Genomic DNA, 14,262 nt, shown 5'->3' on the forward strand with positions numbered 1-14,262 from the left:
ATAAAAGTGACAAAGAATTAGAGCTAATACAGAGGCAAAGACAGAGAGAGAATCTGAGCAATCGCACCAGAAAGGTTTTTACTGAGGTAGAGGCTCAAGGAAGGCAACAGAGGGTGCCAAAGAACAAAATTCCTGCCACAATTCGACAGAGGAAACTCAGCATAATAACTGCCGGACTTATTAAGCATTTACTATGTGCCAAGCACTGAGATAGTTACAGAATAATCAGTTAGGACTCAGTCCCAGTCCCACAAGGGGCTCACCGTATAAGAGGGAGGGAGAGCACCTCAGCCCCTAACTCCAAGGAGTCATCATGGTCTTTAAATCTCCTCTTTCAGGCTCAGGCAGTTGGTGACACCAGCCTCCCCCTTTTTTTATGGTACTTGTTAAGCACTTACTATGTGCCAGGCACTGTTCTAACGTCATTCCTCTGGGTCTAGATAGTTGCCACCTCACCCGGGGCTCTGAAGCCAGCCAGCTGTGGTCTGAAATGACTTCTGAATGGCTGGGTCTCTATGCCTCTTTTTTCATCTGTAAAATAGGGAATCAATCCCTGTTTTCCCTCCTACTTACTCTGTGAGTCCCATAGGGGACAGGGACTGTTTCCTGCCCGGTTATCTCGTCTCTACCCCCAGTGTTTGCCAAATAAATACTTAATATTAGGACCTAGACATAACCTCATCCTTTAGACCGTGAGCAGGGCACGAGTCTACCAACTCTGTTGTACTCTCCCGAGTGTTGTTAGTACAATGCTCTGCACACAGTAAGTGTTCAATAATGAATGATTGACCTATTTTTTCCATTCCCCCCCCTTTTCATTTCTGCTTTGTTATAGTGGCCCTATGATATCTCAAACCTCTGTACCTCAGTGTTTGTGGTCTTATTTGATCAAAGGGACAGAAAAGCCATGCTTCTTAACAAATGAGTAACAGCTTGGGGTGAAAGGCTTTAATGAGTGCCTAAAATGGGCCGGCTTTATCACTGCATACATTAGCCCCACCAGAACTGCCTTCTCTTAATCTCCTACTTCACACCTTCTACACTGGTTGGTTTAATGGCTTGCTTTGGCATTTTTAGTGCTGGAATGGGGAAAGCACTGAACGTCCACTTCCCATCATCCCCTTTAGTCCCCAGTCCTTTGGGCACCATGGGCTGTTTACGGGAGATTTCAGTGCCAACTTCTTTTCCCCACCCACCTCCCCATTTGTTTCCCCAACTGAGCCCAGCAATATTTCAGGGATGAAGCTGTGAAGAAACATCATGACACCTTGAGAACTTGCACGTTTGTGACAAAAATCACAGATGGGTCAGAAATCATGGGAGCCATTCCATAGGTAATTCAATCAATCAATAGCATTTATCGGGCACCTACTGTATGCAGAGTGATAAAAGAGGTAAGAGAAATAATCCCTGACCTAAAGAGTTTACAATCTAGCAGGAAAGATAGATGCTAAAACAATATATAGACAGGAGAAAGAAAGAGGGATTATATATATAAGTAAATGCTTAAGTAATATGGTATAATAATAATAATGGTATTTGTTAAACACTTACTATGTGCCAGGCACTGTACTAAGGGCAGGGGTGGAGAGAAACAAAGTGGATTGGATGCAGTCCTTGTCCCATGTGGGGCTCACGGTTTCAATCCCCATTTGACAGATGAGGGAACTGAGTCCCAGGGAAGCGAAGTGACTTGCTTAAGATCACACAGCAGACAGGTGGCAGAACTAGAACCCATCACCTTCTGACTCCCAGGCCCGTGCTTTACTGTGCGGTGTCACTTCTGTAATGGAAAATATGGAAAATATTGACATGAGTGATACAAGCAGGTATGAATTCCCTAGTGCTTAGATGGTTTAGAAGGAGTGAAGCGGCTGCTATGGAAATTAGAGATTTATTTGGGAAGGCTTCTTCGAGAAGCTGTAGGTTCAGATGGGGAGATTTATAGCCTATTCGATTTGCAATGGGAGGAGGTTCCAGACAGGGGGAAAAGTGTGAACAAGAAGGCAGGAGAGACAAAAGCAAGGCATAGTGAATAGGTGAACTTGAGAGGAAAAACTGATGATGATGACCTGGGGTGTAATGGGAGAAAAGAGTGGTTGGTAGGTGGGAGGGAGAGATCTGACTGAATGCCCTAAAGCCAGTAATCAGGAGTTTCTGCTTGATAAGGGGAATGGGTAACCATTGGAGGGTTCTGAGGAATGGGGAGATGTGCAGTACTATGTTTTAGAAAAATAATCCAGGTAAAAGCTAAGTATGAACAGGAAAGGGGACTTAAGGTGGAGAGATCAGTGAGGAGATTGCTGTAGTAGCTGACGGGATGCAACTATCTTGGCCATTTGCATGGAGAAGAAGGAGCAGATCCTGAAGATATTGTGGAGGGGAAACCCACAGACTATGGCAACAGATTGAATGTGGGTTTGAAAAAGAGGGCGGAGTCAAGGACAGGATCAAGGTTGAAGGCTTGAGAGATGGGGGCTGGTAGTGCCATGGGAAAGTTAGGAGGAGGAGAAAATTTGAAAGGAAAAATGAGGAGATAGGGTAGAGCCCTGAGATCACACGACAACCCTACTTTACCCTAGCAAAGAGCTTCTTAACCTATGTCCTTTTGCTTGCCGATTCACTTACCTAACGTCCCGAGAACTTACATCCTGGTGGGAGAACCAGGGAGCAGTAAGAAACTCACACCCACTTATCAAGTGAAAAAACAGGCTGAGGAAGCAAGAAGCCTCTAGATCCGAACCACTAAAGACATCTTTGTCTCAGGTGAGAGTGAAACCCAGGTGTGGTTATTCCCAATTCAGGGCTCATCAGGTATATCAGGTGGTAGAAGTAAAGCCAAAATAAGGAGTTTATTTTCACCCACACCCAAAACCTTTCCTGACAGAGATATGTAGATGCCCAAGTTGGGGAGGTCTGAGAGGAAGGGAAGGGAGGTGGGGAAAACCAGAGGGTCCTGGATTCTAGTTCCAGCTCCACTACTTGTCTGTTGTGTGACCTTAGGAAAGTCACTTAGCATCTCTGGGCCTCAGTACTTAATAAAAAATGGGGAATAAAACTGTAAGCATCATGTAAGAAATGGATTGTGTCCAAGAGGATTAACTTTTAACTACCCTTAGTGCTTAGTTCAGTGCTTAGTTCAGTGCTTGGTACATAGTAAGTGCTTAAGAAATAGTGTGAAAAAACCCACAATCTGGGTGGGCCAACATCTCTCCTATTTCATGCTTTGGTTGGGGAAGCTTTCAACACTAGGTCAGAACCTCAGATACAGTGAAATACATACAATTATACCACATTCTCACAAGGCCATTGTATAGCCACTCTAATAATTACTATGTCTGTTTGAACATTTTCACACTGTTCATCAGAGAGACTGTCTCATCTCACCATTAGATGGGCAATATGTTTTTGTCAAATGAAAAGGGAACAAGGACTAAAAAGTAGAGATCATGCCTATTAACCCCTTTGTACAAACAGCACTCAGCAAAGAACAAGTGCTCAATAAAGACTATGAATTGACTGCCTTACAGACACAACCTTGATCACACCACTTATAAATCCATAATTTATATTAGTGTCTATATTTCCCTCTAGACTGCTAGGTCACTGTGGGTAGGGAATGCATCTACCAACTCGGTTATATTGTAATCAATCTATCAATCGTATTTATAGAGTGCTTACTTTGTGCAGGACACTGTACTAAGCACTTGAAGAGCACAACACAACAACCAGTCAATGAGTCAGTCATATTAATTGAGCACTTACTGAATTCAGTGTGCTGTACTAAGCACTTGGGAGAGTACAATAGAATAATAAACTGACATTTCCTGCCCACAACAAGCTTAGTCTAGAGGGGGAGAAAGACATAAATATAAGTAAATAAATTACAGATATGTACATATGTGTTGTCGGGTTGGGAAGGGGAATGAATAAAGGGAGCAAGTCAGGGTGACACAAAACGGAGTGGGAGAAGAAGAAAGGAGGGCTTAGTCAGGGAAGACCTCTCGGAGGAGATGTGCCTTCAATAAGGCTTTGAAGCAGGGAAGAGTAATTGTCAGATATGAGGAGGGAGGAGGCCAGGGGCAGGTCGTGGGAGAGAGGTCGACGGCGAGATAGATGAGACTGAAGTACGGTGAGAAGGTTGGCATTAGAGGAGCAAAGGGTACAGGCTGGGTTATAGTAGGAAAACAATATAACAACAACATAACAGACCCTTTCCCTGCCCACAGCGAGCTTACTGTCTAGAAGGGGAGACAGGCATTAATATAATGTGTTCATAAAACTGAAAATTACCATAACAAACAGCATTTGAACGCCCTTCAATCCTGGCAGGACTAAATCATACTGGAACTTGCATTTGGCTTTCCTGTGAATTTATTAAATGCATCATTACAGTGAACCTGAACGCATCAACTGATCAGTTGGAATGATGCAAAGTCTATTCTTGCCATTAAGTACAAGGCAAGTACATTATAAAGACTAATCTTCAAGCTTATTTCAAGGCTATTGTCATAGCTACTCGGAAATGAGAAAGGGCAGGAATGGAAAGGAGGAAAATTATGACTGTTACGGTGCCAGTTTTTGAATGTTAAGGTTTCTAGAGTTAATGTTATCGTATTAAGTCACTGATCCATTCAAAATCATTCTTAAAAGTTGCCCAGTGTTAGTATGCCACCTCCTGTGCCAAGACAAGAAACTCTCCCACATCAATATGACAGCAATTACGGTTTACAAATATGAGTCAGGCCTCCCAAAAGACTTATTTTCAATCACGTTTTGGGCTAAATGCTATTAACATTCTCTTCAGATAAGGTGCATCTATCATAATGGGACACGATGGCAGAAAAAATGTGGGATTCATGTCCGCGATAGGAAAGGGTAAGAACTATAATGCGATTTTTCAATCAATCAATAATAGTATTTGCCGAATGCCTCTGTGCTAAGTACTGTACGAAATAGTGCGAAGCAGTGTAGCCTCACTGAACGAGCACAGGCCTGGAAATCAGAAGCACCTGGGTTCCAATCTTGACTTTGCCACTTGTCTGCTGTGTGACCCTGGGCAAGCCACTCAACTTCTCTGTGCCTCAGCTACCTCACATGTAAAATGGGGACTAAGACTGCGAGTCCCGTGGAGGACCTGATTAACTTGTATCTACTCCAGCACTTAGTACAGTGCCTGGCACATAGTAAGCACTCGACAGATACCATTTAAAAAAAAGAAAAGAAAAAAAGAAGTTGGGATAGTACAAGAGATAGAAGACAAAATCCCTGCCCCCAGGAAATGTATAATCTCCTCAACATGAACTTCCTCAAGACTGCAACTCCTGCATTATAGAACTGACAGTACTGCGTTCTAATTATAATTGAATCTCCAGCATCATGAGTTCAAAGTACCCAGCAAACACGAGTGGAGTAACAAGAAGCAACACTAAGAAAACTAAAACTCGGTGCTTTCCCCACTCCGACTCCATCATCTCAGCAAACTGGGGCATGTGAGGCAATATGGCCTAGTGGAAAGAGCACCGGGTTAGGATTCAGCAGACATGGGTTCTTCTCCTAGCTCCACCATTTCCCGCTGTACTGTAGTATACTCTCCCAAGGGCTTAGTACAGTGCTCTGCACACAGTAAACACTCCACAAATATGAGTGAATTCCCCCCCCCACACTTTAGTCTTTAGCACACCTCATTTTAATGGTGGAAAGCAAACCAAGCGCTTAGTACAGTGCTCTGCACATAGTAAGCGCTCAATAAATACTATTGAATGAATGAAAATCATGTTTTGCTCCTTTTTCCCTTCTTTGGTGTCTTTTGCTGCTTCCTTTCTCTCTCGACCTCTCTTCATTCCCCGGATCCCTTCTTTTCTCTCCAACTTACTCCTTTTCCCATCATTACCGTCCTTTCCTACCACCCTTAACTACCATTCCCTTCTCTCCCCTCACATGATAATAATAACGATGGTATTTGTTAAGCACTTACTATGTGCCAGGCACTGGGTTAGAAGCAGCGGGGCTCACTGGAAAGAGCACGGGCTTGAGAGTCATGGGTTCTAATTCCAGCTCCGCCACTTGTCAGCTGTGTGACTTTGGGAGAGTCACTTAACTTCTCTGGACCTCAGTTACCTCATCTGGAAAAGGGGGATGAAGACTGGGAGCCCCGTGTGGGTCAACTTGACTGAGTTCCCCCGTTTTCCCTCTGCTCCCCCTCCACCTTCTGCTCCTCCCCCTTCGCCTCCCCTCAGCTGAGCCCCCTTCCCTCTGCTCCCTCTCTCCTTTCTCTGCCCCCTTCCCCTCCCCTCAGCACTGTGCTCATTTGTATATATTATTTATTATCCTATTTATTTTGTTAATGAGGTGTACATCCCCTTGATTCTATTTATGATGTTGTCTTGTTTTTGTTTCGTTCTGCCGTTCGTCGTCCCCCGATTAGACCGTGAGCCCGTCATTGGGCAGGGATGGTCTCTATCAGTTGCTGAATTGTCTATTCCAAGCGCTTAGTCCAGTGCTCTGCACATAGTAAGTGACCAATAAATACTATTGACTGAATGCGTGACCTTGTAACCCCCCAGTGCTTAGAACAGTGCTTTGCACCTAGTAAGCACTTAATGCTACCATTATTATTATACGAGGTGACACTGTGATAATAATAATAATGTTGGTATTTGTTAAGCGCTTACTATGTGCCGAGCACTGTTCTAAGCGCTGGGGGAGATACAGGCTAATCAGGTTGTCCCACGTGAGGCTCACAGTTAATCCCCATTTTACAGATCAGGTAACTGAGGCACAGAGAAGTGAAGTGACTCGCCCACAGTCACACAGCTGTCAAGTGGCAGAGCCGGGAGTCGAACCCATGACCTCTGACTCACTGTCCATTCCAAGCACTTAGTCCAGTGCTCTGCACCTAGTAAGCGCTCAATATATACTATTGAATGTGACCTTGTATCCCCCCAGTGCTTAGAACAGTGCTTTGCACATAGTAAGCACTGAATGCCATCATTATTATTATATGGGGTGATATTGTCCATTCCGAGCGCTTAGTCCAGTGCTCTGCACATAGTAAGCGCTCAATAAATACTATTGAATCAATGACCTTGCATCACTCCCCCGTGCTGAGAACAGTGCTTTGCACACGGTAAGCGCTTAACCAATGCCATCATTATTATTATACGAGGTGACATTGTCTATTCCAAACGCTCAGTCCAGTGCTCTGCACATAGTAAGCGCTCAATAAATACTATTGAATGAATGACCTTGTATCCCCCCCAGTGCTTAGAACAGTGCTTTGCACATAGTAAGCACTTAACACCATCATTATTATACGAGGTGATATCGTCCATTCCAAGCGCTCAGTCCAGTGCTCTGCACCTAGTAAGTGCTCAATATATACTATTGAATGAGTGACCTTGTATCCCCCCCATGCTGAGAACAGCGCTTTGCACATAGTGAGCGCTTAATAAATGCCACCATTATTATTATACGAGGTGACATTGTCCATTCCAAGCGCTCAGTCCAGTGCTCCGCACATAGTAAGCGCTCATTATATATACTATTATACTATTATACTATTGAATGAATGAGTGACCTCGTATCCCCCCCCCCCCAGCGTTGAGAACAGTGCTCAATGTCGAGAAGCAGCGGAAAGAGCTCAGTGGAAAGAGCACGGGCTTGGGAGTCATAGGTCATGGGTTCGAATCCCGCCTCTGCCGCTTGTCAGCTGTGTGACTGTGGGCAAGTCACTTCACTTGCAGCGTGGCTCAGTGGAAAGAGCACGGGCTTTGGAGTCAGGGCTCATGAGTTCGAATCCCAGCTCTGCCACTTGTCGGCTGTGTGACTGTGGGCAAGTCACTTCACTTCTCTGTGCCTCAGTTCCCTCAACTGTAAAATGGGGATTAAGACTGTGAGCCCCACGTGGGACAACCTGATTCCCCTATGTCTACCCCAGCGCTTAGAACAGTGCTCGGCACATAGTAAGCGCTTAACAAATACCAACATTATTATTCACTTCCCTGGTCCCTGGTCCCTGGTCCCTGGGCCTCAGTTACCTCACCTGTAAAATGGGGATCAAGACTGTGAATCGCATGGGGGACCACCTGATGACCCTGTATCTACCCCGGCGTTTAGAACAGTGCTCTGCACATAGTAAGCGCTTAACAAATACCAACATTATTACTGTGAGTGACCTCGTATCTCCCCCAGTGTTGAGAAGAGTGCTTTTCACATAGTGAGCGCTTAACAAATGCCCTCATTGTCATCCGGGTGATCAGGTGGGCCCCCGTGGGGGGGGGTCCCGGTCTCCACCCCCATTTTCCAGAGGGGGAGACTGAGTCCGGGTGAGATGAGGCTCCGTGGCCCCTCTTCCCGCCGTGCGACGGGCCCCGCCCCCTTCCATTCATCCCTCCCCCGAGGCCCCGCCCCCTCGCTCGCTCCTGATTGGCTCCCGCCGCCCTCGGCCTGTGTGACGTCAGAGGCGGGAGGGAGGAGGGCGGAGGTGCGCCTGCGCGAACCGGCCCCGAGGGGAGGGGGGGAGGGAGCCGGAAATAGGCGGCGGCGGCGGCGGCGGCTGCAGCTGCCCGGGGAACGGAGGGGGACGGCGGAGCCGGCGGCCGGATCCCACCCGCTCCGCGCCGCTCTGAGGAGGAGCCGGCTGAAAAGGGAGGTGGCGAGACCCCCCTTCCCTCGCCCCGGGGGGCGCCAGCCGAAGCCGTCCTCCTCGCTGACAGATTCCCCCCATTGCCTGGGAGGAGACGGGGCTTTTTTTCCTAACTCCCGCTAGGGGGCGCCACATTGGGGGAACGCTCTCCCAAAAAGGGGGGCGGGGCGTTAAAGAGAGGAGGGAAGGGGCCCTCCCAAGGCCAGCGCCGGGGGGTCTAAGCCCCTCTGGGAGAGAGCAAAAAAGGAGCCCCCTCTCCCCCAGGCCTCTCTTCCTCCCCCCTCCCAGAAGGGAGCGTGGACCCCAGCTGGGTGACCCCTAAACTGCAAACGAGGACCGTCCCTCCAATCCCCCCCCTCCAAGGATCAAAGGGGGTCGGTGGCTGGGGATCTGAGGCGGGGGTGGGCTTGGCGGACCCTCCCTCCCGGCCATGACTGGCAAGACGGTCAGGGATGTGGACAGGTATCAGGCCGTCCTGGCCAGCCTGCTGCTGGAGGAAGAGAACAAGTACTGTGCCGACTGCCAGGCCAAAGGTAACCGAACCCTCATCCTCCCTCCGCCTTTTATGTAATCCCTTCTGCCGAGCTCTCCGCAGCCTCGGGGTAGAAATGGAGGTGGAAGGGCGGCGGGAGGGAGGGCAAGCCCTGGGGTGCAGATCGGCTGATGCCGCTTGGAGAGACGATCTTATAACCGCCCTTTCCCATCTGGGGGAAGAAAGGGGGTGTCCACAGCTCGGGAGGTGTAGTTGGGGGCCCCTTCGGTCTGTTGGATGTGTGCGATTGGTTAATGCTTATGCGGTGACACACACTGCAGATTTCTTGGTACCAAAGCTCCCCGCCTGGGTTGTGCAGTGGGTGTGCTGAGGCCTTGGGTGTGTTGCATGTGTGTGGAGGGGGAGGAAACAAACAGGTTCCGAGTGTCGGCGGATGATGAAAATGGGAGGGATGCTGTGGATTTGCCTCCTCGGTCATAGCATCCCTGAAGATGCCCCGGCTGAATCGTGGTGAGGCGGCAGCGTCCGAACTTGGCAGTTGATCTGAGTCTCGCAGCAGCACCTTGAGAAACTGGATTTAATAATAATAATAATGTTGGTATTTGTTAAGCGCTTACTATGTGCAGAGCACTTGTGATTAGCGCAGATGCACACACAGTTGTCAAAGGCGGAATTTGAATCTGCGAACGTCTTGGGGTGTCTCTCTATTTTTTTCTCTTACAGCGTTGATTCCTCAAGGATGGGTGAATGGGGGAGACGCTTAGTTCTTCCTCGTGTCAGTAGGGAAGAGGCCGGTGTTCTCTGACTCTGACCTTCCCAGCGGTCTGTCCAGTCGTTCTGCATGTGGGGTGTTTGTTTATCTTCTGACACATTTTGATCACGTCGATTTACCTGTCATCAAAAAGACTATAAACGCAGGATCTAATTGTAGATCTACTTAGAGCCATTTTAGGTTATGGGTAGGCGTCTAATTGAAGTTCCATCTAATTACGCTTTATTATTTTTTGAATATGGAAATTTAAAGGAGGGGGGCAGGAGAATGGTACATCTTCTTAGGATTCTTTGTTCTGCCCCTTTTTCTCTTTGAGAGGAGAAAAACGTAATATTTCCGTGAACACCGAGGAGCTTTTTCTATCCAAGGAGATGCACGTGAGCCCCCCCGGGGATGTTTTTTGGGTGAATGAAAAGTTCTTTCCCACCCTTCACATGAATCCCTAGTTGGATCTCTGGGGCATAGAAGTCAAAGGCGTCACCCTTGTGTTGAGACAGTTCGATCGTGTTCCTGGGAAATTGCCCTTCTTCCTAATGTAATGAGAATTCTCAGCAATTAGGAAAAATGTTTGTATTTTGCGCAAATCCCCTGTGCTTCAACGAACAGATCCTGAATCCCAGCCGGGGCTAGTATCTCTCCAGTAGAAGGTTCAGAACCCATTTCTGATTCTTTACGGAGTTCATTTCCTATAGAGATGGAATCTGGCAAATTCAGGAGAATGTTTTATCTCCCCCAAAACTCTTAATAGCACATCAGCAACAGGGTAGTTTACAAGCAGGTACTGAAACTGTAGCTACTTAATTCTTAATGGAAACCAGGAGCGCTTGCTAAGCTAAAAATAAAGGAACTTAATCCTACCAAAGATCCTACCTTCACTTAGCGAAACCCTCATTTTATAAGTGGGGGCTTTCTTTTTATCTTGGTGTGAAACAGTTTTATATTTGAGAGGTGGTAATGGTAAGTTTCCACTGACCCGCAATTATCCAAGGTGTGATTATCTAATGTTTGAATTATCCAGGTCCCATCTTTCTCCCTTCGGTTTCACCTCTTTTTGACTATTTCACTCTTCACTGGCATCTGTGCCAGAGGGTAGAAAGGAAGTGAAACTCAAATCGGTAGATTTTGCTACTTGCCAGAAATTCCGATATTGTGTGTGGTTTGACTTGAGGAGGGTTCAGTGGGCTCACATTAGGTTTGGGAATTGGGTGAATTTTGTTGATTCCCCCTTAATGCCCTGTCCCTTTGGCCACATAATTCAATCGATCATATTTATTGAGTGTTTACTGTGTGCAGAACACTGTACTAAGCACTTGGAGGAGTCCAACGTAACTGAGTTGGTAGGCACGTTCCCAGGTCAGAACGAGCTTCCAGTCTAAAAGGCGAGAGAGACATTAACCTAAATTAATGACGAATATGGACATAAGTGCTGTGGGACCGAGGGGGGTGGTGAATAAAGCGTGCAAATCCGAGTGCAAGGGTGTTGCAGAAGGGAGTGGGAAAAGAGGAAATAAGGGCTTAGGGAAAGCCTCTTGGCATTGATTGTATTTGAGGCATTCTGGGACACAGGGACTTGAGTATTTTGTGTGCTTCAAAGTGACTCTTACATGTTTGTTCCATTTTGCCATTTTTGATCTCTAGCTTTATACAAATGGAGCTTTGAAAGTGCACTTTTCAATAAATAAAAGTAGAGCAACTCAGGATTGAGGTGACTTCTCCGTCTGACTTGTCCTCACGAGCCTCGGTACTGCGACTAGCCGTTTCTCCGATTCTGCTGCTCTAAACCAGAGCTTCCCCACGGGAAGGCCGTGGCACATCGGTGTGACTGAGGCACACTGGAGAGCTCCCCTAAATTCTGGGGGTGCTGCCATTTTGTCATCCAGCATGGAAGCTCGGGATCCGTGCCCGAAAGGATGGGATCGAGATTTTGTTGCCATTCTGGGTGCTGCCGTCTCGAACATCGTATCGCGAGGGTAGGCACGGTGATATCCAAGATGGTAGTGGGCAGTTAGGTGGGCCTGCCAGCCAAGAAAGATCGGGGAGCAGTGTGTGAAGCCACTTGAGGTGTCCTGGTCTAACCTGCTTTAGCATGATTGAAAATGTGTTTCTAATTAAGCACACAATAAATGGATGCTGTGCCTTGATTCAGAGAGACAGGTAAGACTAACCTGTACATCCAGCATCCTCGGTAGAATACAACCAAATAATAATGATGATATTCAAGCATTTGCTATGGGCCGAGCACTGTTCTAAAGGCTGGGGAAGATACAAGATAATCAGATCGGATGCAATCCCTATCCTACCTGAGACTCACAGACTAAGGAGGGAGGGTATTGAATTCCCCATTTTTCAGATGAAGAAACTGAGGTACAGGGAAGTTAAATGACTTGCCTAAGGTCACGCAGTGGACATGTGGCCAAGTCGGAATTTGAACCCAAGGTCTTTGTCAGGCCCGGTGCTCTTTCCACTAGGCCACGCTGCTTCCCGATGGAGGAAATAGAGACAAAAGTTATCGAGAGGAAAATTTGGAGTCCCCAAGGATGGCTCTGGTGTCTTCTAACCTTATCCACTCTTAGAAACAATCAAAACGAAAAGAGTGTTGATGGGAACTTTTGGCAATAATTTAAAGAGTGACCTTCTAATATCACAATATGAATGGAGGAACATCTGCAGTTCCCTGCCTGAGGAAAGATACCCTGACAGCTGTGTTGCCAAGACTCTGCACACGGGAGGAAGGGAGAAGTTGTAACCAGGCATTGTTGCCAAAAGAGAGTGAATTGCTTTGAACTGGAGTTTAATAACATCACTTAAGAGGAGTAATGGGGTGAGGGAGATGAGTGAGCTAGGAAAGCTAAAGAAAATTGACCTCTCATCCCAGAAGCCTCGTCTGTTTAGGAAAGGCAGATTCAAGCCGCTTCTTCGGTTGTCTGGCTGGCATTCGAAATGCGTCCCCCACCCCCTTTAAAAACTGAAGTATGTGGTCGCTGGCCCCCACCCCCAGTGAATGTGACTCACCAGACAAGGCCCCAGCATTTCAGCCAAAACCATTTCCTGTATGTGAGGTTCTTCAGATATATCAGCAAATCCTCTCGGTGAGACGTGGAGGGTCCCAAGGGGTTTCTTTTCATTTCTACCATTTGTGACTGCATATGTGAAAACACTAGTGGGCTGTAATGTGACTTTCCCATGGGAAGTCATGTTGTAGAGACTGGGTTAGCACACGCGTGGTGAGGGTAGGGAGGGACGTGGGGGATCAGCTCTCCCTCTGCCAGGAGAATGCCTCAAAAATGGTCAAACTGAGGTGAACTGGTAAATGTTGATTTCTCTGTCAACCAGTCCATCAGTGGAAGTTTTTGAACACTTACTCCTTACAGAGCACTGTTGTTAAACTCTGGGGAGAGTACAATACCTCAGAGTTGGTAGACCCGTTCTCCGCCCTCCAGGAGTTTACAGTTTAGAGGGGGGAAGCAGACATTTAAATTAATTACAAATATGTACATAAGTCTGTGAGGTTGAGGGTGGGGTGACTATCACCCTGATTCTATTTATTTGCTGTTATCTTAATGAGATGTTCTTCCCCCTTGATTCTATTTATTGCCATTGTTCTTACTTGTCCGTCTCCCCCCGATTAGACTGTAAGCCCGTCAAAGGGCAGGGATTGTCTCTATCTGTTACCGATTTGTACATTCCAAGCGCTTAGTACAGTGCTGTGCACATAGTAAGCGCTCAGTAAATACTATTGAATGAATGAATAAAGGGCTACTGGTTTTTTTTAGAAATGAATGGCTGAAAACACTGTGGCTTCCATTTTGTCTGCACGGTGGAGTAATGGGGAGTTGGGGTGGGGAATTGTCTATGGCCCTCAGTTAGGTAAAAGTCATGGGTTATCATTCCAATTAGACACCCTTGTGGAGAGCGTAACATTCAATTTGTTTTACATTGTTTTCTGTCAACAGCCCTCACTGTCTGGAGTCTTCCTGTCGATGACATCGTTCAGGGCTAATGGGGAATTTCCTGTCAAGACATAGATTACTTGAGTCGCATCTTCAGTGCCATCAGTGGGGGGAGAAGTCGTTCTGTACACCCAGAGAGCATCAGGAACTGTACTTGAGTTCCTAGCCTATGGACTCCTTGTTCTTTTGGAGATAGCATAACTTTCTGTCTCTTCCTGGCTGACTCTGCTGCTCTGTGGCATAGGGACTGAGGCTGAGGAGTTTCACCTAAAGTAATTAAACAAGATCCCCCATTAGATTACCTTCTCTGTCAACACGCTAGGCCCGTTCCTCTAGAAATCATCTTCATTTCTTCCCCCTTCCCTCCCCCCTCGAAGGAATGGTAGGTAAAACCGAGACG

At 46.9% G+C, this 14,262-nt stretch overlaps 1 protein-coding gene across 1 annotated transcript in view; it reads left to right on the forward strand.

Annotated features, from left to right (window-relative positions):
* Window positions 1–8,564: 8,564 nt before the first annotated feature.
* SMAP2 (small ArfGAP2) overlaps window positions 8,565–14,262 on the forward strand; it is a 37,999-nt gene continuing 32,301 nt past the window's right edge. The window contains 1 exon segment of the mRNA XM_001507301.5: window positions 8,565–9,180. Coding sequence (XP_001507351.2) covers window positions 9,078–9,180 — 103 coding nt within the window. The 5' untranslated portion in view covers window positions 8,565–9,077.

The sequence above is a fragment of the Ornithorhynchus anatinus genome, chromosome 16 (assembly GCF_004115215.2).
Source record: "Ornithorhynchus anatinus isolate Pmale09 chromosome 16, mOrnAna1.pri.v4, whole genome shotgun sequence".
NCBI classification, from domain to species: Eukaryota; Metazoa; Chordata; class Mammalia; order Monotremata; family Ornithorhynchidae; genus Ornithorhynchus; species Ornithorhynchus anatinus.